The sequence below is a fragment of the Chenopodium album genome, chromosome 15 (genome assembly GCF_948465745.1).
Source record: "Chenopodium album chromosome 15, dcCheAlbu1.1, whole genome shotgun sequence".
Classification (NCBI taxonomy): domain Eukaryota; kingdom Viridiplantae; phylum Streptophyta; class Magnoliopsida; order Caryophyllales; family Amaranthaceae; genus Chenopodium; species Chenopodium album.
This window is the reverse complement of record NC_137848.1, coordinates 6,690,558-6,714,921: the sequence shown is the minus strand read 5'-3', so window position 1 is coordinate 6,714,921 and position 24,364 is coordinate 6,690,558. Positions and strand designations below refer to the sequence as shown.

The window sequence follows — 24,364 nt, the reverse complement described above, 5'->3', positions numbered from 1 at the left end:
TATAAGAAAATTATACTACATGTGTTTAATTATTAATGAGTTTGAAGACGAGTAGAATTTTCATGAGGATGGATAAGATATATACTTCCTCTATTTTCTTTTTCTTGCAACATAGACTTTAGGCACACAATTTTAGGAGGCATATTAATGAATGATTTTTTAAAGATTATTTTTACATTAGGATTAGAAAAGGGTTAGGTACCACGTGTAAAAATGATTTTGATTAAAGATTTGTTCTCTTTAACTTGTTTCAGATACTTATTCCTTAATAAATTCGGATCAGACCAAATGCATTTAGATCACATCAAAACTCTTAATTATTACTTCCTCCGTTTTTATTTAGTTGCAACACACCCATTCGGCACACATTTTAAGGAAGATATTAGACTAGGTAAATGGATAAATTAATTTACAAAATTTTACCACCTATAAGAAGAAAGAGATAAGTTGCTACAATTTAAATTTCATAATTTAATTCATTCGTTTACCTAGTTTAATCGCCTCCTCAAAAAGCGTGATAAAAGGTGTTTTGCAAATACAAAAAAAATAGAGGAAGTATTTACTTATCGCAAAATATTGTTAATTGTGTATTTAAAAAATTATGAAAATTACATGTTTATATGTTTCATTTTGTTGGGTGATGTGTTTATTTAATTTGTTTGCTGATTTCATCCTTTTGCTGGCGGATATGCATGCTTCATTTGTTGGCTGATATGTTCTTTTTGTTGGCTGATAAAAAATATAACCAACAGAAGGAATATATCAGCCAACAGAAGGATATATACCAGCCAACAAATGATTTTGATCAGGGCCGTATTTGAGGTAGGGTAGCCGGGGGGCCTGCCCATGGCCCACGACCAGAAGAGCCCCATTTTGCCGAGCTTTAAAGTCTTCAGAATCAATAATATAAGTAATTCATGTGCGCATATGAACATAATTCTTTCTTTGGCCTGGTGGTTCGATGATGCTCTAGTGTTCCCACTTATTTATTTTGGTTGTGGGTTCGAAACCTATTCCTTTACTTTTTCTTTAAAAATTACCTTGACGCATATTTTGGTTGTGGGCCCTGTACGTCATTATAAAAAAAAATTGCAACACTTTGACTAAAAATATGAGAGCTTTTTGGATAAAGTGTTGCAATATGAAACCGAAAAAGTATAGATAGGGCCCCATATCTTACTTCGCCCTAGGGCCTCCGGAATCTCAAAAATGGCCTTGATTTTGATTTAGTGACATAAAATTTCATGTGGTGGCTTGAGAAAATTCCGTTTCTATTTTGATTTTGATTTTGGGTTTTGATGCATATCAGCAGGTTGTTAATCTTATTAGCCAATAAAAAGAACAAATCAGCCAATTGATGTCTGAGTCAATATTAAGGACATATCAGACATTAATAAAATAGAAATGAAATTTTCTCACACTACCACATGAAATTTTCTCTCACTAAATCAAAAGGCAAAACTCAGTAAAATAGAAATTGTAATAATAATGAGTGAGAAGTGAGTGAAAAAGAGAGGTGAGAGAAAGAGAACCAACTGCTATGGAAACGACCCTGTAATTATCGTACGGCTTATTTAGCTTTATAACCGGCTCCACCTGTTTTTACCAGCCATTACCCACCACCGAATAACCTTCTCACGCCACCACCGATCCTAGCTGCCGCAATCGCACTGCATCACCAACCACCGTCCACAACGCATCGCCTGCAGTGAACCGCAAATTGCACCACTTCACCTTCGTCATCGTCATCTTCGTTTTAAGGGGTTTTCGATTCAATCAGAAATGCATCATTTTCTTCGATTTGGTTGGTTGATTCAAGCATAATGATGTTGTTCGGTGAATTGTGAGCCCTAAAATCTCAGTTTTCTTTGAGAATTGAGATGAATGGGTGGGCTTTAGTAGGGGTGAGCGTAGCAGGGTACCCTGTAAAAATATCGGTACCCGGAACCGGAACCTGTTGCAACAGGTTCCTAAAAATAGGAACCGGAACCGGAACCTGTTGCAACAGGTTCCTAAGAATTGGGAACCGGAACCGGAACCTGCAGGTTCCGGTTCCTAAACAGGGTACCCTGTTTTTCAAAGTAAGCTTAATAGTTACTTGATAATTGTGACAATTCTATATTTTTAAAAATGGATGTTCACAATTAAAGCTTACAACTTTAGTAAACTGCTTCAAATATAACAAACCAACACTAATTGTCTAGAATATTCAATACCATATAGGTTTCGGTTTCATGTATCCTATAGGGAACATGTACTAACAGGGTACCCTACAGGTTCTAGGTCCAAAATTTTATTACCCGGAACCGGAACCTGTTGCAACAGGTTCCTAATTTTATTACCCGGAACCGGAACCTGTTCAACAGGTTCCGGGTTTGGAACCTGCGGTTCCGAACAGGTTCCGGTTCCAGATCAGGGTACCCTGAATTTTTGCTCACCCCTAGGCTTTAGTGGTAGTTGTGTTTGAAGGAAAAATGGGCTGCCGCACGAAATATGCGGACTACCGCACAATTTTCACCATAAAAACCTTCCTTATATAATGTGTTGCAAATATTGTGATATTTCCATTTTAGGGAAGTGTTGCAACTATAAAGAAATAGAGGAAGTATTCCCTCTATTTTTAAATACTCGCTCCACTTTTCTTTTCCAGACGTTTTTAAAAACTTGCTCTATTTCTTTATTTGGAAATCTTTTACAATATTTAATTCAATTCTCTCACCTAGTGGACCGAACATAAATCATATTTTATTAATTTCATATTCTCTCCTCCTTCAATTCTTTCAACTACTTTTGCTTTTAACAATTTTGTATTCTTCCCCCTACCCAATTGCCTCCATATTTTATTACTTTCTCCAATTTCTCCTAAAACTCCGCGCATCGAGAAATAGAGCAAGTATTTAAAAACAAAAGGAGCATATCTCAACTGAGCATACCCTGAATACTCTAGAGCGTGGAGGTGTGCCATCGATTAATCAAAACTACCCTCTCCAATCCTAAATAATTGACATAGTCAAACTTTGCAAACATGCCAATGTACTATTTGGCCTTAGATATATATGTTTAAACTAGGCTTTTTCGCTTTTGGCCTGTGCCACATACATGAGTTATATATAAGAAAATTGGAAATGAAAAACTGTTAACAACTTTTTGTCTCTTGGGGAAAATATTGTAACCGTTGCATGGGTGATTGAATAATTATCAATCAGTTCAATGAAAGTTAAGAAGTAACGACCTGTTCTCTTTAGATTATTTTCAGTTCAGTTTAGTTCAGCTTCAATAAGTTCAATTCAGTTCAGTTCTTAATTTCCTTCTCTCATAAAATATTCAGTTCGGTTTACTTCAGCTCCAATAAGTTCAGTTCAGTCAATCAGAACAGGCCCTAAGGGAAGAAAAGAATTACTTACATGTGAATTGAATAGGAAAATGGATAGCAAGATTGATGAGAATATTGAGAGGGATTTAATTTTAATGTTGGAAATGAATGAAGAAGATAGAGTGTTAAGGCAAGATGAACTATAAAAGCTTTCTCATAATAAACTGCATTTAATTATATTTAGGATATTCAGATCCAAAAATAAAGACCAATCTAATAAAATTATGTAATACAAGTGACAAATTGTGGTTTACATTTTACAATTGGGCCAAATAAAGTCTGCAAGTTCAAATAGTTGACCCTAAAAAGGATTATTGAGACTTACACGTGGTAAAAATAATATGTTTATTTTAAGGGACAATTTTACAATGCCTAAATTTATTAGATACAATAATATCTCAATCTTATTCTTTCATGATACATTTCAAGTGTGGTAAAAAAATACTCCATATGTTTTAAAGACCGTCAATATATGGAAGAAGTTGTGAAAGATTTACAATCATCTATGTTGATTGCCAAAAAAATAGAAACAAACCCACTTTGAAAAATTACAAGCTCGAAAGGCAACCCAACTTTATTATCTCGAGTACAAACGGAGAGCTTATTGGGAAATGCCATCACCCTTGAATTAGAAAACAGAACCCATCAATCAATTAATCAATCAATAACTATATACTAAAAGACACACCAGCAATGACACATGCCATCTCCTGCGGTGTCCTTAGTTTTTTTTTTTTTTAATTTTTTTTATTGAATAAAGATCTATTTAGGAAATAAATCTTATACAAAAGCAATTCCTTATCTTATACAATATAATTATTTAAATTTAAAAGATTTGACATATGTTTAACACAAATATCTATAGTTATTAAAAAAATCCCCTAATCTTATACGATATAATTACTTAAAATAAAAAGATCTGACAAATATTTAATACAAATATTTATAGTTATTAAAAAATCATTCTTACCATAATAATTTACAATATATTCTAATATTTATTTTTTTGCTGATAAAACATTTACAATTATGGGTTGAAATCCATTATTTTACTACAAGAAGGTATTCATATAGAAAATCAATGCTTATAGAAAATTAACAACACATATTCCTATTATCTCTTCAATAATCTATATTCACAATAATTATAATTAGTCAATAATCAATAATTTATCAATTTATACATATACTTAAATAGAGGTACTTAATTTTAAAAATGACACATATTACTATTTCATTTTAAATCTCATTTTTTCCCATTCTCTTATTAAAATAATTTGTTTAACATCACATCCTTAGTACAAAAGTTAGAATATAATATTAAATAGGCATAAAAAATCTAACGATGATCTATTTTATTTGTTTAATTATTTTATTTTACTTTATTAATCTTCCTATTAATTAACACATTTTTTCTTACACAAACTAATTGAAATTATTTTTCATTTTAATTATTAAATATTATTTTACAGTTATCATATCTTTGATTTATAATACATCATCTTATATGCATCATACCTTTTGAATTCCATATTTTTAATCAAAATTTGACAACAATACCTTTATTTATTTTTTTATTTATAAAAAATTAATTATAATGATAAATTAATAATAATTATTGAAAATTACCATGTATGACACGGGAACTAACCTAGTAATAGTATAAAAAAAAACACATATATGATCACAGCTCCAACTTGTTTCATGGTATTAGACTTTTACTTCTTTTCCTTTCCCTTTACGACGGAGTTGGGAGCAAGTGTGACATAAGAAAAGCAAAGGAGTGAAGATAAAAAGATTTTAAGTGGCAAATTAAGTTTTTAACAACGAAGGAGCCTACCTCAATATAGATAATAATTTTTTTAAAAAAGAAAACAATACACGATATGGGGCACTCTAAATTTTCAGTTATTAAATATCACGACATAGCATAAATAATAATATATATATTTTATTAGATTTGCATTAGATTTTACTCTTTTAATAAGTTAATAAAAACATAAACAATGCATTGCACGGGTCAAAAGCTAAATTCTTTAAAACCATTTCTCCATTTCTCTCTTCTCTTTCACTTTGTTGCAAGTGCTCTTTTTTCACGTCTAGGGTTTCTCTCTCTCCTCTCACTCACACCTAGTGCATGAGGGAAGGGAATTAATTAGGAGGATTCATTTTCCTTCCCCTTTTAATAAATCAAATCCCTTCCATTATTAGATAGATTGAAAAAGAAAATAAAAGGTCCCCTTCTCCCTCCCCTTACCTTCCTTTTCCTTCCCTCTCTTTCGCTTCATTAATAGTCTAATTAGGTTTTCTTCAATTTCTTGTTCTCTTATCACTAATGCCTGAAATTTGTGATTCATTAAAATTGTTATTATGTTCATTAATAAAATATATTAGTAATTGGTTTCAAAAAAAAATAAATAAATATATATATATATATATATATATATATATATATATATATATATATATATATATATATATATATATATATATATATATATATATATATATTAGTAATTGAGATAGTATATCGTAAGCGAATGTATAATGGGCATATGAGGTATAATATGATTGTTTTCTTTCTTGAAAACAAGTGGGGTGTGGAATGTGGATATCTAATTTGCTAATATTACGTTTTATATCAATCTTAATTGCAAATATTGTTGATGTGTATTGTAACCAAAATTTTAGATTATTGTTACGTTGGTTTTTTTATTTTTATTTTTATTTTTTTATTATAGACATTGTCTAAGGTAATTTTAAGCCTCAACTGCTAGAAAAGTGGGGTATGATATCATCAAAGCCCACTGGTAAAAAAAAAAAAATTCAAACTATGCGTTTTGGAGTCATCTTAGTGTTGCTGATTCTGATTTATTTTCATTAATTCGTGTTTATATGCGTAATGAGTTACGGGGTCACAACTTTCAGCATTTGAATATCAACTCATATTTACTATGGGTTTGTCAATATTCATGAATTTCTTGTGTTCTTTTTTCACACTGGGATCTCCATCCTACGAAGCTTACTCATGACTATGCGCTAAAGTCGAGCCTTGTACATGATGAATAAACAACAAAAAATAACTTTTAATTACCTATATAAATAAATTTATTCATGTTAATCACTAAAAAAAAACCATATAAATACAATTGCGTAATAACTTCATCTAATTACATAAAAATTATTTACATATTAACAAATTACATAAAACTGCGTACATATGTTATATTATACAAGATTTTATACAAAAATAATTAAAGGGTCAATTGATCTCATTGCTTTGAACTTAGACCTGATACTGGTTTTAGAGACTTGAAATATTTATGAGTTTTATGAAGCAAACAAAAACGCTAGACACTCTAGAGAGACTTGGAGTTTCTATGTCTTGTACGAGTATAGGTTACTCGATTTCATATGAGATATTTGAGACATTAATGGAGCGGTTATAGGACCCGAAATACTTTGGAAGCAAACAAAAATGCGGGGCTATCTAAACAGATTAAGAATTCTTATGTCTTGTACGAATATAGTTTACCCAATTAGTTTACCCAATTTTATTTATCATGAACGTAAACGTGAGACTGAGGACACAAAGATTATTTTTTATTTAAATTACTTTATTTTCTTTAATATTAATTCATTTATTTATTTACATAATTATTTTTGTCATTTTCAATGTCACATTGGACTATAATAACTAATATTACTCCATATGCGGCAAAGACTAATGACATATTTCGTAAAACAAAAATTATTTTGATAAAAAATCTATTAACTATTACTAAAATAGAGTGTGTTAACATATTGTTTACCTGTCACTTTATTTAATATATTTTTTCTCGTCTAAATGCAAGGAAAATGTCTTTCTTTTTTTTTTTGGTTTATAAAACTATCATATTTAACATTTTTGGAATTTGAATAATAAAATCTTCTACATTACAATTACAATATATCAATCATAGGAAATTGAAACAATTTTAAATAGAACACTAATAAATGACCTTATACGTTAAAATACAGTATGTATTAAAGGACTTTGGATAAGTAATATATCATAATTTGATGAAAATCTTAAATTTTAAAATTACAAATATTTTTGTATAATGTTCATAATTATTATTTATATTCATGTATAATAGCCATTTTTTTAAATGTATAAATTATAATATTAGGTTTTATATAAATCGTGCATTGCACGAGTTCTAAAGTAGTTTTGTTTAAATTCAAGTAATTATATGAAAAAAGTTTTTTTTTCCGTTCAATTTAAGGAGAGTAAAAACTTTTAACTTGTGGAAAAGGCTTCAAAGAGTAAGTGCCTTGTGTCTATTTACTAAGATCTGTTAAGTCACAAGTTTAGTAAATCTCATTGAATTGGTTAGGGATTGGGTTAGGGGTTTTAGGTGTTTGTTTGCAATTCCGATGAGGGAGGTTAGTGGGATTTCGTTTGCGGTTCCGGTGAGGGAGGTTGGTGGGAGTTAGTTCGCGGTTCTGGTGAGGGAGATTGTGTGATTGCCAGGGAAGGAAAAGGGAAAATAGAAACAAACCCTCTTCGGAAAATTACACCAAACGGAAAATCAACAGAAATTTGACACCAAAAAAGTAGCCAAACTTGGTTATCCCGAGTACAAAAAGACGAGGTGCTCGGAGTTATAAGAACTAACGAAGAGCTTCAAAGGGAATGCCATCATCCCTGAATCAGAACAAATCATCCATAACAGTATTGAAGAAACCATGCATACAATCACAACTCCAATTCGATTCATGGTACCGGACCTTTTCTTCTTTTCCTCTCCCATTAGAATTTATAGTCACGTCGATAGTGATTTGAATATAAATTTATACAGATCAAGGCTGTCCGAGGGTGTATTTATAACAATTGTAGTTCTAGTATGAGAAGGAAACCAATACTTCGTGTCCAACATGGAAACATACTACTACGTAGTATTTAAATTACCAGTTCGCCTAATGTAACTAGTCAATTACCAATCTACCATTAGGAGATTGAGAATGGGTTCATATTGAGAATTAAGATATAGTGATGCAACTATACAGGCCCAAGATAACAGTTGGCTTTCTACACAACTTAGCAATGACCTACTCTGGATTTGTTTGCCATCTCTCAGAGACTTGCCCTGGGTTCAATCCTCACCCACAACAAGGCGGGTTAGACTGTAGAGTGTATGTTGTCCGGTGTTGGGTGTAGCGATTGAAAGAGGGCAGTCCAAGGATTTCATTCATACGTAGTAAAAGAATTGAGCACAACCAAAACTTTGGTAAGGAGTAACTAACAAACTAACAAAACAATTGTACCATGGATTAGTAGGTAGTGAACAAATGACAGCCAATATATACAGTGCTTAGGCTAGTTAACTGAAATAGCACCTTCTACAAACTTAAGGCTAGCTGAGTACCTAAGTGAAATGACATCTATCAAGTCACAAGGAGCAAACTTGGCTGATTGTATTAATGCTGTTAATCTTCTTGTGACTTGCGGAGCTTGATTTTTAAGCCGTCAGCCTTGATAACGAGTCTCTCAAGTCCTCCTCACGGATCTCTTTTTTGTTTGACTACAAAAAACGCAACAGCAAGGCTACAGTTATTGGGTAACACACTAACACCTACTAAATTATCTATGATCAGATGGTTTCAAAAAAAATAAAAAAATTATCTTTGATCAGAGATGATGCATGAAGAATACACTCATGCTTCAGTTACAAATTTTGCTGTTACCTGAACTGTAAAAATGGTTGATACTTGGCCATCACACGTTGTGAGATTGGCATCTTTTATTGGCAGACCCAAAGCACTTAAAGCTTCCAGCAACTTTGTATACACACCGGGTTTCTGTTGGCATATAATTCTCAGCAAGAAGTTCCCGTTACCAAGCTGGTTCGCTTGTACATTAGCCTAGCCAATGGCAATGGTCCAATATGCATATTATTATAACCAAACAAAATTACATTCTAAATAAATTATGCACATAAGCACAGTCAAGCCTTAAAAGGAATTTCTGTAATTCTAGTATACCTTTATTCTTTCAGTGACAGAGGAAGCTTGTTTAGGCTTGCTAACCTTTTCTCCCAAATCGGCTTTCAGCTTCAATGTATATTTTTCATCAGAGTCTTCTTCAATCAAACTTTTCAGCTCATCCTGGAGCTCCTTGATCTCATTATTTAGCTCTTCTATGTAATCAATTGCATCTGATAGAGTAGCGGCTTTGTGCATCTAATTAATCAGAAAATACTGTAAGAGACAGAAATAGGTATATATGCAGGAGGGTAACCGTGCCAAAATATCATTGTCATCATAATAAAATCAAGTAAAGCGGTATTTACCTTGGTGATCTTTGGGACCAGAGCACGAAGGGAAAGAATGCCATCATTAATCCTCTGTCTCCTATTCCTCTCAGTTAAAAGATTTTTTGATTTTCCAGTTCCTCTCTCTAGCCCATGTTTCTCCTGTACCATGGCAGGATCTTTGTGACAGACAATAATTGGCTTGGACGGTATATCTTGCGACACGGAACAAGGGTTGGAATCAGGAGAAGGGCGCTCATCTGAAGGGAATGAACCAGTAGAGGATCCATCTAAGGTAGAATCGCTGTAGTGTTGGGCTACTGATGGGAGCATGCTGGGTTGTGGCCAAGCTGGGATGTTGGGTTGATTTAGAGATGATAGACCACTATTTGATTTTATATCCAAAAATGGATCAATGAACTGCCCATCAAAGCTTATAGTAGAAGTCGACATAGTTTCTAGCTCTGAATAGATGTTGAACTGACTCTTCACATATTCTATTACACTTTCATCCTCTTCTACCTAATAATTCATAAAATCATTTGAAAAAAATATGCAGAATTAGTATACACCTAGCATTAGGTCATATCTATTGAAAAGTTAAAATGGTCTCTTACATGCTTTGATGAATATAGCTCTACCAGCCCACCGAACACAGGTATCAAAACATGAGTTCCACAGGATTCCTGGTAAAAGAAAGGCATAAGTTTAATTTGTTCGAATCAATTCTGGTATTACTCTGATTAGGAAAGATAATTTCCTTGTGATCAAAGGGATTACAACTAATTCTTTGTTATTGCATAAAATAACATAAATGAAAATACAGAAACATGTTTCATAAACACAGGAAATCTCATAGACAACAACACCATGTTTCTGCCTATTTTACATGTGGCAAATTGTAGGCAATATTAAGAAAGTAAGAATATCATCCAAGATATTAAATTCAAAGCGATTAATTTATCTAAGAGATGAAACATAATTTCAATTTCAAATCAAAGAAACCTCGGTGGTAATCTCACAAGTCACAATAGCTTAGAACACCAACATTTTATATACACAAGTAATCTAATACTCCATAATCAACATGTTATCAAATAAAGGCAATACTAGCATATCATCCAAAAAAACTAAATTCAAGCAAATATTAAATCCAACAGTCACTCTTAAGAAATAAGCAAAAATATGAATTGAGCTACTAAACTACATAGTTTAACCTGTTACTCTTCAAAGATCAAACAGCATACAATAAGATTAAAAAAATAAGGGATTGAAACAGACCTCGGTTGACATCTTCAAATCCGATTTCTTACTAGTTAGCCACCGGGGTTGACAGGAAAGCACAACTTCTCCATGAAGCCTGCAATTCAATCCCTCACTAAATTAAATAATTAATCATTGCAACTCCAATCCAACTTATTAAAATAATCACTCTAACATTCATAACATTAAAACAAAACAAGAGAAGAAGAAATACCCAGAATAAATAGACATAAATGGAAGCAAATTAGCAAGAACTTGACATGAATTTGTATCAGCCAGATGAACATAATTAACATCTTTACAAAATTGCATTGAATTGTTCTTCTCTCTTTTCCTCTTTCTCAAACCCATCTCCAGTTTCCCACCACCATTGCAGCAGCAACCTAGGAACTCAATAAACCTACCAAAAAACACAGATTTTACATCAAATTTTCAAACCAAACAAAAAAAATCCCCATTAAATTTAACACTTAAATCTGCATAATTTAAAGAAAAATTGAGTAAGTTATGAAAAAGGGTACCTAGAAGGATCATCACCAAGCTTCCAAAGAACACAATAATCCCAAATTTCTGAATCCAAAACCAAAGGTCTTAACCACTCTAATCCAGTTTCTAAGTGACACATTTCATCAAACACTTGGTATGCAACTCTTAGCTCTCTACTAAACTCTTCTTCTTCAAGTAAAAACCAAAATTTTTTCTCACCCCAGAAAAATTAACCACCCAAATTTATATACCCAAGTTCAAAAAATCAAAAAAATCTGTACAAAATCATTGCTGTGTCAGAAACAGCTGACACTTTCTCTCTCCTCTCTCTTGACTAACAGAAAGAAAGAAAGAGAAGGTTTAACGGCCGAAAGAACAGTTCAAAAAAGCGGGAAAGCTACTGGTAACGATCTAGAGTGAGAAAGAAGAGAGAGAATTTTGATGATGATGATGATATGATGGGCAGGTGGCAATCAGAGAAGGGTGGTCTACTGTAATTACTGTGAGGTGCGATGTAGAGGATTGTAGCTCTTAGCATGCGGGGGAAGCGTGAGATTGACGAGCCTGAAAATGGCGCGTTGTAGTGGACCACTGTTGTGGTAGTACACTGGTACAAGACAAGGAAGGAGGGAGTCTGGAATCTTTTGGATATGGCTATTTATGGAAAGTTTATTTTTTTCCTTCTAATTTTGGTGGAGTGTTAGTGTGTTACTAATGGAAGGGGTAAATTTTGACATTAATTGTGGATTACGGGTGATTAAAATTGGTATAGGCTTAAATAAGACTAGCTAGGTTTAGGAATTAGGATAGGATCTTTTAATTTTGGGGGGTTGGTTTGGAGTAGGGCTAAACAAGATTGGAATTGTGTAGATTTTTTTTTTTTTAAAAAAAATTTATTATCGTGTAGCTAGATATATTTATAACTTTATGAAGTAAGTCATTTGTTTCAAAACTATAAAACTGTGATTGCGAGTTTGCGACCTGTATAGGTTTCTTAAAATTTTGTGGTCTTTCTTGATGATTTGTGTCAGGCTGTTAGCATATACGAAGTAACAAAGAAATAATGATACAACAAATAAACAAATAACAAAATATAGGTTTCAAATGTTTCATTAAATTAAAAATGTGTAAAAGAGTAATACGGAGTAAAATATAAGTTTCATTAAGTTTAAAATGTACTACCTCCGATTTTTTTTTAGTTGCAACTTTGGGGTATTATTTGAGAGGTACAAAATATTTTAAAGTTACAACTAAAAAAAATCAGAGGTTGTATAAGATTTTCATTTAAAGGAGTATGGCCCAATTTTGACAATGAGTCGTGCTCATGTTGGGCTTTGCTAAAATAGCTAGGTGGCTTTGTGTTCACGAATTCGTTAACATGAGAAAAAAAAAAAACTCCATATTTCATTCACAAATAATAATCAACAATTGTTGCTATTTAAACACCATGTTTGATTTAATTGGTGACCAAAAAATTAGGTCCTTTTCACTTCACCTTAAAAAAATACGAGTAATATTTAGTAAATATAATTTCAGTTCAGTTCAAATAATTTCAGTTCATCAAAATTAATTTCAGTTCAGCATAAAAAATGTCAGTTCAGTAAAAATCAATAAAGTTAAAGAAGAAATATAATAGAAATTCTGTAAATATAATTTCAGTTCAGCAAAAATTATTTTAGTTCAGCAAAATTAATTTCAGTTCAATTAATTTAAATTCAGCAAAAATAGTTTTAGTTCAGTTCACCAAAAATAAGGTGAAGTAAACAGAACATTAGTCGTAATTTATGTGTTGTGACTTGTAGTCTAGTTCAAGAACCACCAAACAAATTAGCCATGTTAGATTTAGTTCGGGTCTATATTGAGTCAAATTCATATAGATTATGGCTAAAACACATTAATACAGGTTGGAAACTTGGAATTAAACCAACTGAAATACCAAATTAGAGTGCTGCGATTTTGATTGGTTATAATTTGGTAACAACTTTTGTACTTAAAAAATCATAGTCCATAATTTGAAAAAGAGAGTGAAACAGACAAGTTTTCTGTGAAATTGGCATGAAATATTACATCATGATGATATGGGGCTGGAAGATTGAGTATCACAGTACATCTTAATAGTCTGAGAGAGAATATCTAGCTGTCTTCTTTCTTCTTTTGTGCTTACAAACTTTCCCATTTCTGGCCTTTCATTAATATTGGGCCTAAATTAAGCAACTACAGTTGCAAATTTGCAAAGGATGTAGCAAAACTTTGACTAATAATTCTCATTGATGTATATGAAATATAATATGATTATGCGAGATATTGTTAGATTCGTCTCAATACAAAGCGTTCTATAATGTCTATTTGTTACGAGTTTAATTTTAGTTGCAAATAAGAACATTAATGGTCTAAGGAATGCCGTAAAGACCGTGCAAATAAAATTACGAACTGTATTATGAGATGAAACGAGTATAAAATAACTTAATAACCTAGTGTACTTAAATATTTTAATCTTCAAATATAGGAAAAAGTGGCACATATTCTATTGATAGAATGTTGTATTAGGCTATTAGCTGGGATCACTAAACCGGCCATGTAATAATTGCTGGCTAAGCTACATCCAACACCTTAATGATAAAAGCCCAATTGAGTAAAGGCGGGAGAAATTGGTGGAATGTTAAAGTTTCTAGCCCCACATTAATCAAAAGCAATTGACGCTGCTTTGGAATTTAAGTCCTTATAAAATTATCCAATCATTCAAAAATTAATCTATTTAATTTTTTTTGTTGGTGGTTTTGGTGGCTGGAGTGGTGGTGGTGGTTGATGAAGAATATGTGTAAGAGAGCATAAAGAGGGGATACAAGCAAAAACAAATATAATGTGGGCGATATTAAGTAATTGTAGTTGTATTGTTTAGCGGTTCACTATAAATAATTACTTCGTAAATTATTAACATATACACACGGAGTAAAAGAATATGTAATTAAATAGTAGAATGTAAATTTTTAGAATAAAATGTTTGGTTATTGAATTGGTAGTTAAGACACGTATGTACTCTTTCAATTCCGAAGGTAAATAACATTGATTTTTAGAACAAAGAGCAAAAATGAGTATAGTAATACAGATAAGACCATTATTTCTTAACTTGTTTAAGTAGATTGCTCATTATCTAATTGTAAAATTTGCTACACAAGAGCAAAATGAAGAGCTAAATCTAAGATGATGTACATACGGAATACTATACGTTCAAAACGCCCAAAATCAATAATTACATTGATATTTCTATTTAAATTAGAAACACGACAACTATATTCAATTTGATCCGTACAAAATAAATAATTAGATTATTGAAGATCTACATTTTCTAGCATGTCCATACTACATATTAGTATTAGTAAATTTGACATAACTAGTTAATGACCTTGCAATTTTGCTTCCAAACCCGGATTAATTATACACTGTCACTTAATTTAGATGACAATCTTTGTCATATATAGAAAAATATACCATTACACATTTTCACTCCTCAACCACCATACCATAATCTAGCTATTAAAAAAAAAAAAGCAAAGAAAATTAAATAATTAAGCTGTTTATGAAGGAGATCTTCAATAATAAGATTATTAAGTTACCAAATTTAAGGAAAATCTCTAGGGTTTCCATGGTGATGATGCTCCATACCTCTTCCCATACTATCAACTCGAAAATCTCTAGGGTTTCCATGTTGGTGATGAGATTCCATACCTCTTCCCATGCTATCAACTCGAAAGTCTCTAGGGTTTCCGTGGTGATGAGACTCCATACCTCTTCCCATGCTATCAACTCGAAAGTCTCCATTGTTATGAGCAACTTTAGCGCTAGGAATAGACCTTGCCTTAGGGTCAAATCCCATCATGATATCGCCTTCCTTAGACCGGTATCCAAACTCAAGGTCTCGGTCCTTAGGCCTCCCTCCATTGTGTTGCTTGCTATTATTAATGCTAGATTTGCCACTGCCCTTGTGGTTATTATTATTACCTTGATGGTGGTTCATCATCATATGATCATGGTTAATGTTGTGGCTACTATTTCCATGACCTTTCTTTGACCCCTTATGACCTTTAGAGTGATGGGACTTGGATGATGACTTGTCGGATTTCTTACCACAAAACCGGCCTAAAACACAAGCAACAGCTGAGACTACAAGAATGATAGCAAGGACTACAAAGACCATCCCAAAGGAACCACTCGAATGATCATCGGGGCTCGTGTTTTGATCATTGCTTCCCATCGAAGAGGTTGTAGTAGTTGGTGTTGGGTAGACCACCCCGGCTTGAAATGAGCCTTGTTGGGGTGGTCCGGGATTTGGAAGCGTTTGAAATGAAGCAGACATTTTTGAATGATTGATATTTTGTTTTCGAGATTATGTCGAAAGAGGCCGGGTTTTAGGATCGGATGGATGTTTTAAAGGGAGAAGAGAAGTAATGTAGGAGAAGCTAAGCTAAGCAAAAGCAAGAAGCATAGTTTCTTACAAGCTATGGTTTATATTGTAGAAGTGGATATGATAATAAGAGGGTTGTTTTTATTTTTTTTGAATTTAAAAAGAGGAGGAGCTTATTAAGATGATTTGCTTTTTCTTTTTTCTTTAATAAAGAAAGAAAAAAAAAGGGGAAGCTAAGCTAAGTAAAGATTATTCCTTACTACGGAATAGAAGGAATACTTGGGCAAGTTTTCCTGATTTTTCTGCTTTTTATGAAGAGAAAGCAATAATTTTTATCCTTCCATGGCCACATTCTCAAGTGTGTCCCCAAGAAAGTGTTTGTTTAAGTTCATATTGATCATTAACTTTTGCTTTTTAGAATTAGTGCTTCTTAAGGGGGTCCATGATTTTCATGTTTATGTATGATGTCCTAGTCTCTAGCTCTTAGAGATATTATAAAGAACATGACTATAGTGGATCGATTATAACATTAATAAATTTGAAGGATTATCACACATATACAATATAGCTAGCTAGTGTCAGACCGTCAATATTATGTTTAAAATTTCACGGGGTAAATTGTGAAGAGTAACACCTGATGATTTGACTAAGGTCTTGAATTGAAGTACATAAGCAACCTTTGTTACCCTTTCTCTCAAGGATTCAACCCAATGCAAGACCGCGTAAGTAGCTCTCTACGTCCCTTCCCTTCCCCAACTGTTCTTTTAGATCGAAAGGAGACGAGCTCAGCTCTTGGGTGATGTGACTTCATTCTTATTGTCCTTAATTACTAGGCTACTCCATTCCTTGTACACAAAATGACAATTAAGGTATCAAATCATGTTAAAGGAACAAATTATTTTGTTGCAAGTCAAAATAATTGGCGTGGTGTGAGCTAAAGTTTAATGCATGACGTTAACGGCCATATACATTCACACAAATTTTCATTTGAACAAAAAGAAAATAATTGGCAAAAAAGAGATAGATTATACATACTTTTTTTTGAGGGGAAGATTATACATACTTAATTGAGTAAAAAAGGAAATTACAAAAATTGGAGTAATTAGAGGCAGTGACAAATTACAATATTCTTTTGAGAGATTTGCTTTTGCCTACCAAAAGGGAACACTTAACACGCCGAACAATATAATCAATTCTTATCTTTTTTTTTTTTTTTTTTTTTTTTTTTTTTTTTTTTTTTTTTTTTTTTTTTTCTAGAGAATGATTCTGACAGAATGTGGTATGCCTTTTTCATTTGATTTTATCTGTCTTATAGTTTTATGATATGATTACTTGTTAATTAGGATTTTTGATCGCTTAATCATTATTACTATCACTACCTCCAATAATGAGGAAAGAATCCAGGCTGCTCTATCCTCAAGGCATAGAAACTTGTAAGGTAACATTTTTAGGTAGTAGCAAACTAGCAATTGCATGCTAGGCTCTATAGATTATATGCCAATTTGCGGGTTAATTGTTAGCCGGTTGTATTAGATGCCTTGACTTATATCATTGTCCTAATTTGAATTTCTCATTCTATTTATATTTTGACGTAGTATAAGATATTGTACTAACTTGAATTTAAATTACTCAAGCTTAATAGTAATGCATTTAACATATGACTAAATGCTAGATCCGTTGTATTAAATCACACGATGCACTTTCTTATAAAAGTTATTATAGGATTTTGAATATGCATTTAAAAAAATAATCCAATTCGAAGTAAGGATCAAATTAGGATTGCTTAATATCCCCATTAAAAAATCAATGTGTTACATGTTAAAATCAAACGTAAACGACTCAACTACGTACCTTTTCTTAATTAGGCTTTACAATGAAACACTACAATAGTCGGAAGTTTGTATGTGATTGGATTCTCCTTCTATACATGTCTGCATCATTGGCGGATAGAAGATTTTGACGTGTTTATGCTTGGAAAGATGTAGGCACCAAACACAATCCTGGAAGTTACTTGGACATACTATAGTTCTGGTCCAGCATGCCAAAAGTCACATATAAAAAAGCAATATAATTCAGTATTCTGTTACATTGTTTGCTCGAGTAAAGTAAGCATCCATATTATAAAGTAACTAGGCAAATCGAATATATACCCTGTAATGCCTGAAAATTATTGGCCTTTCAAAAACTAGATCGAACATACTGAATTGAGCCTTAATTTTGCTAATAATTATAATGTAAGATGTACTTAGATATAGATATTACTTTTATATAATAACTGAGTTTAGGTGAACTTGCAACATATTCCACTTGGTCTTATTTATATTGTTCCAGCTTGGTTTATTCATTCTTATTTGATTGAAAGGATACTTTTGGCTGATAAATAACCATCTTCTAACAGGGAGATACGATTCATGTTTAAGTTCTGTTAAAATGCTACCAGTATTCTCTAAATTATGTTAGATAGTCTAAATTATGTTAGATAGTATTAATTGAAGTTTTGTGACTTTAATCATTAGGTTCGCCTAAAGTGAGGCTTCCTTTAGCATTGGTGGCGGAGCTACATTGCCATTTGTGAGGTCAATTAATCCGACTTGTATATGAAGATTTTGTGAATTTTCATTATAATTTTGAATTTTTAACATTTTTAGAAAGTTTATAACTTTATTTTAACCCTAGTAAATCAAATTTATTGGACCATAATAACTTAATTTTTTTTTTTCTAAAATCGCTACTATTTTTATCAAAGGTTCTTCAAAATTAAATTCCCTTTTAAAATTGAATATTTCAAATGAGGCAAAAGGGAACTGAGAGAGTACCTCGTTCACAGTACATACTACTCCGATCTCTACCTGTTGAGACTACTGGATCTCAGCCCAAGATAGATGAGTCCAAGACTGAAGCCAAAGCTCACAGCACGAAATAAAAAGTTGTTATAACAACTTATGCTGAGTCAGCACTAAGTTTGTTATGCTTTTCTATTTGTTATGTTTTTACATAAATAAGGTAGTTAGCTTTCTTTAATTCATTCAATTAGATAAAAACACTTTCTCTCTCTTCTGAAATGAGAACTTTCTCTCTCTACTGTAATAATGGAGGTTTTCTCCTCAAACATTGAGTACTAGTTTCTAGTTAAGGCAAGAGCTCGAAATCTAAGGATAGAGCAGTGAAGCCAACAAAATCTCTGTGTCCTGTTCTTCGATTTCTGATTTTTGTCATGGTATCAGAGCGAAACAACGATCGATTTTGATTTTTCCGCGATTTTTCGAGGTATTCTCTTCTGTATTTTCCAGTTCTTCTTCTTCCAGAGTTTTTGGTTGTTTAGATCTTCTGCGATTCTTGCGATTGATGCTGCATTTGTCTCTCTTGAGGAATTCTTGGTTCTTCTGTTGATTGCGATTGATTTTTATTGGAGATCTATTTTCTGTGGATTTTTTGGAGTTATTTTGAGTTTTTTTTTTTTTTTTTTTTTTTTTTTTTTTTTTTTTGTGATTTTCAAATGGAATCACAAGGTAATAGAATTGTTGAACCTACTCAAGATCCGAGTACAGTCTATTATATACATCCTGCTGATAGTGCTAGTCTTAAGGTTTTCAATGAGGTTTTTGATGGAGAACATTATAGTTCATGGAAGAGGTCTATGATTCTGCATTTGTCAACTAAGAATAAAATGTGTTTCGTTGATGGTAGTTTGCCTAAGCCTGCAAGTACAGATTCTAAGTATAAGGCTTGGATTCGTTGTAATGATTTGGTTATAGGTTGGATTCTAGGTACTCTAGGTCCACTGATAACTAAGAGTGTTTTCTTTTATAAGAATGCTTCTGAAATTTGGAGAGATCTTGAGGAGAGGTATGGTCAGACCTCAATGCTCAGTTGTATGCTATTCAGGAGGAAATTTTTGGTACACATCAAGGAAATGACAGTATACCAGAATATTATGCCAAGATCAAGAATCTTTGGGATCAGTTTGATGATGTTTGTCCTATGCCAATGTGCACTTGCACTGGTTGCACTTGCAATTTAACTGCAAAATATTTGAAGATTCAGCAGGATCAAAGGTTATTACAGTTTTTGATGAGGCTTAAGCTTGGATATCAACAGATAAGGAGTAATGTGTTGATGATGATGCCTTTGCCACCTCTTAATCAGGCATATAATTTGCTTTTACAAGAGGAAAGGCACAAGCAACTTAGTGAGATGACAGGTTCCACTGAGGTTCTTGCTTTTGCTGCAGATAGGAGGAAATTCTATGATAATAAGACATACAAGCCACCTCACTTGTATAATCAGCATAGTCAAAATTCTGGAAATTATGCTAAACATGATTCCTCTGGGGGAAGATTTCTTTCTGGAAATAATTCTGGAAGTCAAGGCACAGGATACAAGAGAAGAGAATTGTTTTGTGAATACTGTAAGATGAACAATCATACTGTGGACAAATGTTACAGACTACATGGTTTTCCTTCTGACAAACCACCACAGCAGAAGAAATTTGCTCATTATGCTCACTGTGATGAAAGTGAGGGGAAATCTGAAGACTTAGAGATGAGTTCAGCCTTCACTAAGGAACAGATTAATGCTATTATGCATTACATGCAGAAACAGAAGGATGTTAAGCAAGACACTATTCCTGCTGCTGAATTTCATGAAGCTGGTAACAGTTCAGTTCTCTTTGCAGGTAAATACTGTCTCCTATCTCATTTTAAATCTGGCTGGATAATAGATAGTGGAGCTACAGACCATATATGCTATGATTTGAAAATGTTTGCTAGTCTATCTGAGTTGAATAGCAAAGATAATACTATCACTATTCCAGATGGTAGAAAAATTCTGGTAACTCACATAGGAAGTGTGAGAATTAACAGTCATATAATTCTAAAAGATGTTTTATATGTCCCAGAATTTCAGTTCAACTTGATCTCAGTGCATAAGTTGTGCTTGGATAATAAATGTTCTGTTAAGTTCACTAGTAATGCTTGCTTAATACAGGAGCATTCCCAGACTCAAGAGATTGCTCTTGGTAAATTGTGCTGTATTTTGCAGATCAAGTTTTTGGTGCTAGAGTAATTTCTCAAACTGGTGATTCTTCCTTGATTGTAAATAGCAATAATCACATAGCATCTACTGTTTCTAATGATAGAGTTGCTTTGAGTTGTAATGTTACTGAGGCCAAATTATGGCACCTTAGGTTTGGTCATATACCATTCAATAAGCTTCAGTCTGTTTTTTCTGACTACAGCTGTAAGAATGTTAGTGATGTTGTTTGTCAAATATGTCCTAAGGCAAGACAACATAGGTCTTCTTTTCCTGTCAGTGAGATAAAGACTAGTTTACCTTTTCAGTTGATTCATGTGGATCTTTGGGGTCCCCTTATTCATCAGACTCATACTGGTTGTAAGATGTTTGTTACTATTGTTGATGATTTTACTAGGATGACATGGGTCAAATTCATCAAATTTAAGTCTGATGTTGTTCCAATTCTTGAAGCTTTTGATGTTTTTGTTAAAAATCAATTTGGTTTGTCTATTAAGTGCATTAGGAGTGATAATGCTAAAGAACTGACAGAAGGTCCTATCCTTAGTTTCTTTGAGAAAAATGGTATTGAACATCATAGGAGTTGTAGTGACACTCCACAGCAAAATGGAGTGGTTGAGAGGAAACACAAGCATTTGCTAGAAACAGCTAGGGCTTTGTTCTTTCAGGCTAAATTACCAATCAGATATTGGGGTGAATGTATTCTTTGTGCTACTCATCTGATTAATAGGATGCCCTTGTCTGTCCTTAATAATGTGTCACCTTATCATAAACTTTTCGGTATTCCACCTGATTTGAGCCATCTAAGGGTTTTTGGATGTTTGTGTTATGTGTCCACAAGTAAAACTCACAGAACAAAAATGGACCCAAGAGCTGATGCATGTGTATTCTTGGGATATCCTGTTGGACAGAAAGCTTATAAAGTTCTACATCTCACTTCTAATACAATTACCATCTCCAGGGACATTGTTTTTCATGAAAAACATTTTCCTTTTCACCTTAGAGATGCTGAACATTCAAACCAACCTATTTTTCAATTTTTCATGCCCAATCCCACTTTTTCTCATTTCTTTGATGATCCTTTTTCTTTCTCTTCTTCTACCCCTGTCTCTGAGTCTATTCCTGATCTCACACCTATTTCTTCACCTATTCCTACTCCAGAAATTACTTCTCCAACCCAAGACCCTCTCATTGATGTTTCACTTCATACCCCTGCTGCACCCCAGTCATCTGTCAGAGTGTCTGCTAGACCTAAGAAAACACCCAAACATTTTGATGATTTTGTGATGCTGTCCTCTACTTCTCATTGGTGTAATCTGGTGTCCTTTACCAGTATTCCAGATTCTCATCTGGCTTTTGCTGCTAAGTCCCTTGATCTTACTGAACCAAAGTCATATAAACAAGCTTCTACTCATCCTGGTTGGGTTGAAGCTATGGCAAAGGAATTGCATGCCCTTGAGGTAAACAACACTTGGGACATAGTGGATCTTCCCAAAGGTAAGAAGCCAATTGGGTGTAAATGGGTGTATAAGATCAAACTCAAGGCTGATGGTACTATTGAGAGGTTCAAAGCAAGGTTAGTTGCCAAGGGTTACACACAAAAATATGGCATAGACTATCAGGAAACTTTTTCTCCTGTTGTAAGAATGTCTACTGTTAGAGCTCTTATTGCTTTGGCAGCTTCTAAGGGTTGGTCATTGTTCCAACTTGATGTGAACAATGCCTTCCTTCATGGTGATTTACATGAGGAGGTGTATATGCAGCTGCCAGAAGGGGTTACAGAACATGGTGACAAAGTTTGTAAGTTGAAAAAGTCACTATATGGACTCAAACAGGCATCCAGGCAGTGGTATGCCAAGTTACATACAGAGTTACAGCTTCAAGGTTTTAAACAATGCAAGAATGATTACTCTGTCTTCCTTAAACAAGAGGGTGATAACATGACAATAGTTGCTGTTTATGTGGATGACATTATTCTCACAGGGAATGATCCTTCTTCTATTGATTCATTAAAGTCACACCTGGACAAAGTGTTTAGTATCAAGGACTTGGGTAAACTGAACTATTTCTTGGGTTTGGAGATCACTTATATGCCTGATGGAGTGGTTCTCACTCAGAATAAATTTACCAGGGAACTTTTGGCTGAATGTGGTCTAGACTTATCAAAGAAGGCTGTTACTCCTCTTCCTGTTAATCTGAATCTCAGCCAAGATGATGGTGTTCTTCTCTCAGATTCTACACATTACAGAAGTCTTGTTGGTAAGCTCAATTTCTTAACCAACACAAGACCTGACTTGTGCTTTACAGTCCAGAACTTGAGTCAGTTCATGCAAGCTCCAAGAGATTCTCATCTGAAGGCTCTTCAACATACTCTCAGATACATTAATGGCACTTCTGGTCAAGGTATCTTACTGAAAGCTTCTGAAAAGATCACTCTTCAGGCTTTCTCAGACTCTGATTGGGCAGCCTGCCCTGATTCAAGGAGATCTATCACTGGATATGTTCTTCAACTTGGAAGTTCTCCTATTTGCTGGAAATCTAAGAAGCAATCTACAGTCTCTAAATCTTCTTCTGAGGCTGAATATAGAGCTATGGCTCATGCTGCTTCTGACATCACTTGGATGGTCAGTTTACTTGGTGAACTTGGTGTTACAGGTCTTCCTCCAGTTTTGTTACATTGTGATAATCAGTCTGCCCTACACATTGCAAAGAACCCTGTATTCCATGAGAGGACTGAGCATATTGACATAGACTGCCATTTCACCATAGAAAAGGTCTTGGAGGGTCTGATTCAGCTCACTTATCTTCCTACTTCTTCCCAGCTTGCTGATGTTCTGACCAAGGTGTTACCTTCTGAGCAGTTTAATTCTCTGCTTTCCAAACTTGGCATGTTCTTCCCCCAGCCAAGTTTGAGGGGGGGGGGGGGTGTTGAGACTACTGGATCTCAGCCCAAGATAGATGAGTCCAAGACTGAAGCCAAAGCTCACAGCACGAAATAAGTCAGCAAAGTTGTTATAACAACTTATGCTGAGTCAGCACTAAGTTTGTTATGCTTTTCTATTTGTTATGTTTTTACATAAATAAGGTAGTTAGCTTTCTTTAATTCATTCAATTAGATAAAAACACTTTCTCTCTCTTCTGAAATGAGAACTTTCTCTCTCTACTGTAATAATGGAGGTTTTCTCCTCAAACATTGAGTACTAGTTTCTAGTTAAGGCAAGAGCTCGAAATCTAAGGATAGAGCAGTGAAGCCAACAAAATCTCTGTGTCCTGTTCTTCGATTTCTGATTTTTGTCACTACCAAACTACCACATAGCAGAAAGCCAGGACATGAAGACATATGAGGACTACTCTGAAAGGTCAAGCAATGCAAGTCTAGCTCGTTGCTTCAGTTGCTTGCCGGCCCTGCAAAATATTGGTCCACATTACATGTTATGTTTGATCGTCAACTTTGGTCCAAGTTAACAGTAATAGGATTTATTTGGTCCCAAGTAATAAACCCCACAGGCTTCA

At 33.5% G+C, this 24,364-nt stretch overlaps 2 protein-coding genes across 3 annotated transcripts; both read right to left on the bottom strand.

The window, feature by feature from the left end:
- Nucleotides 1–8,656: 8,656 nt before the first annotated feature.
- Nucleotides 8,657–11,789, bottom strand: LOC145581738 (transcription factor bHLH90-like). 2 transcript variants are annotated; one of them, XM_081638769.1, is made up of 8 exons: nt 11,454–11,789; nt 11,147–11,332; nt 10,951–11,029; nt 10,287–10,355; nt 9,709–10,191; nt 9,401–9,598; nt 9,104–9,280; nt 8,657–8,940 (listed from the first exon to the last, which is right to left on the bottom strand). In XM_081638769.1, exons 1-8 carry the CDS (start codon nt 11,555–11,557, stop codon nt 8,878–8,880), a joined length of 1,359 nt encoding a protein of 452 aa, XP_081494895.1. In that variant the 5' UTR covers nt 11,558–11,789; the 3' UTR covers nt 8,657–8,877. The 2 variants fall into 2 exon arrangements, with proteins under 2 accessions (XP_081494895.1, XP_081494896.1); XM_081638770.1 differs by having other exon boundaries at nt 9,446–9,598.
- A 2,869-nt stretch (nt 11,790–14,658) lies between these two features.
- On the bottom strand, nt 14,659–15,907 carry LOC145581737 (uncharacterized). The gene has a single exon (XM_081638768.1). The coding sequence runs from the start codon at nt 15,770–15,772 to the stop codon at nt 15,038–15,040; it is 735 nt and encodes a 244-aa protein (XP_081494894.1). The 5' UTR covers nt 15,773–15,907; the 3' UTR covers nt 14,659–15,037.
- Nucleotides 15,908–24,364: the final 8,457 nt, after the last annotated feature.

Coding starts and splice junctions, on each gene's coding strand:
- LOC145581738 (XM_081638769.1), bottom strand. CDS start 11,557: ATGTGTCACTTAGAAACTGGATTAGAGTGGTTAAGACCTTTGGTTTTG. Junction 10,356..10,950: donor ATTTGAAGATGTCAACCGAG/GTCTGTTTCAAT, acceptor TTCTTTTACCAG/GAATCCTGTGGAACTCATGT. Junction 9,599..9,708: donor TGGTCCCAAAGATCACCAAG/GTAAATACCGCT, acceptor CTGATTAATTAG/ATGCACAAAGCCGCTACTCT.
- LOC145581737 (XM_081638768.1), bottom strand. CDS start 15,772: ATGTCTGCTTCATTTCAAACGCTTCCAAATCCCGGACCACCCCAACAA.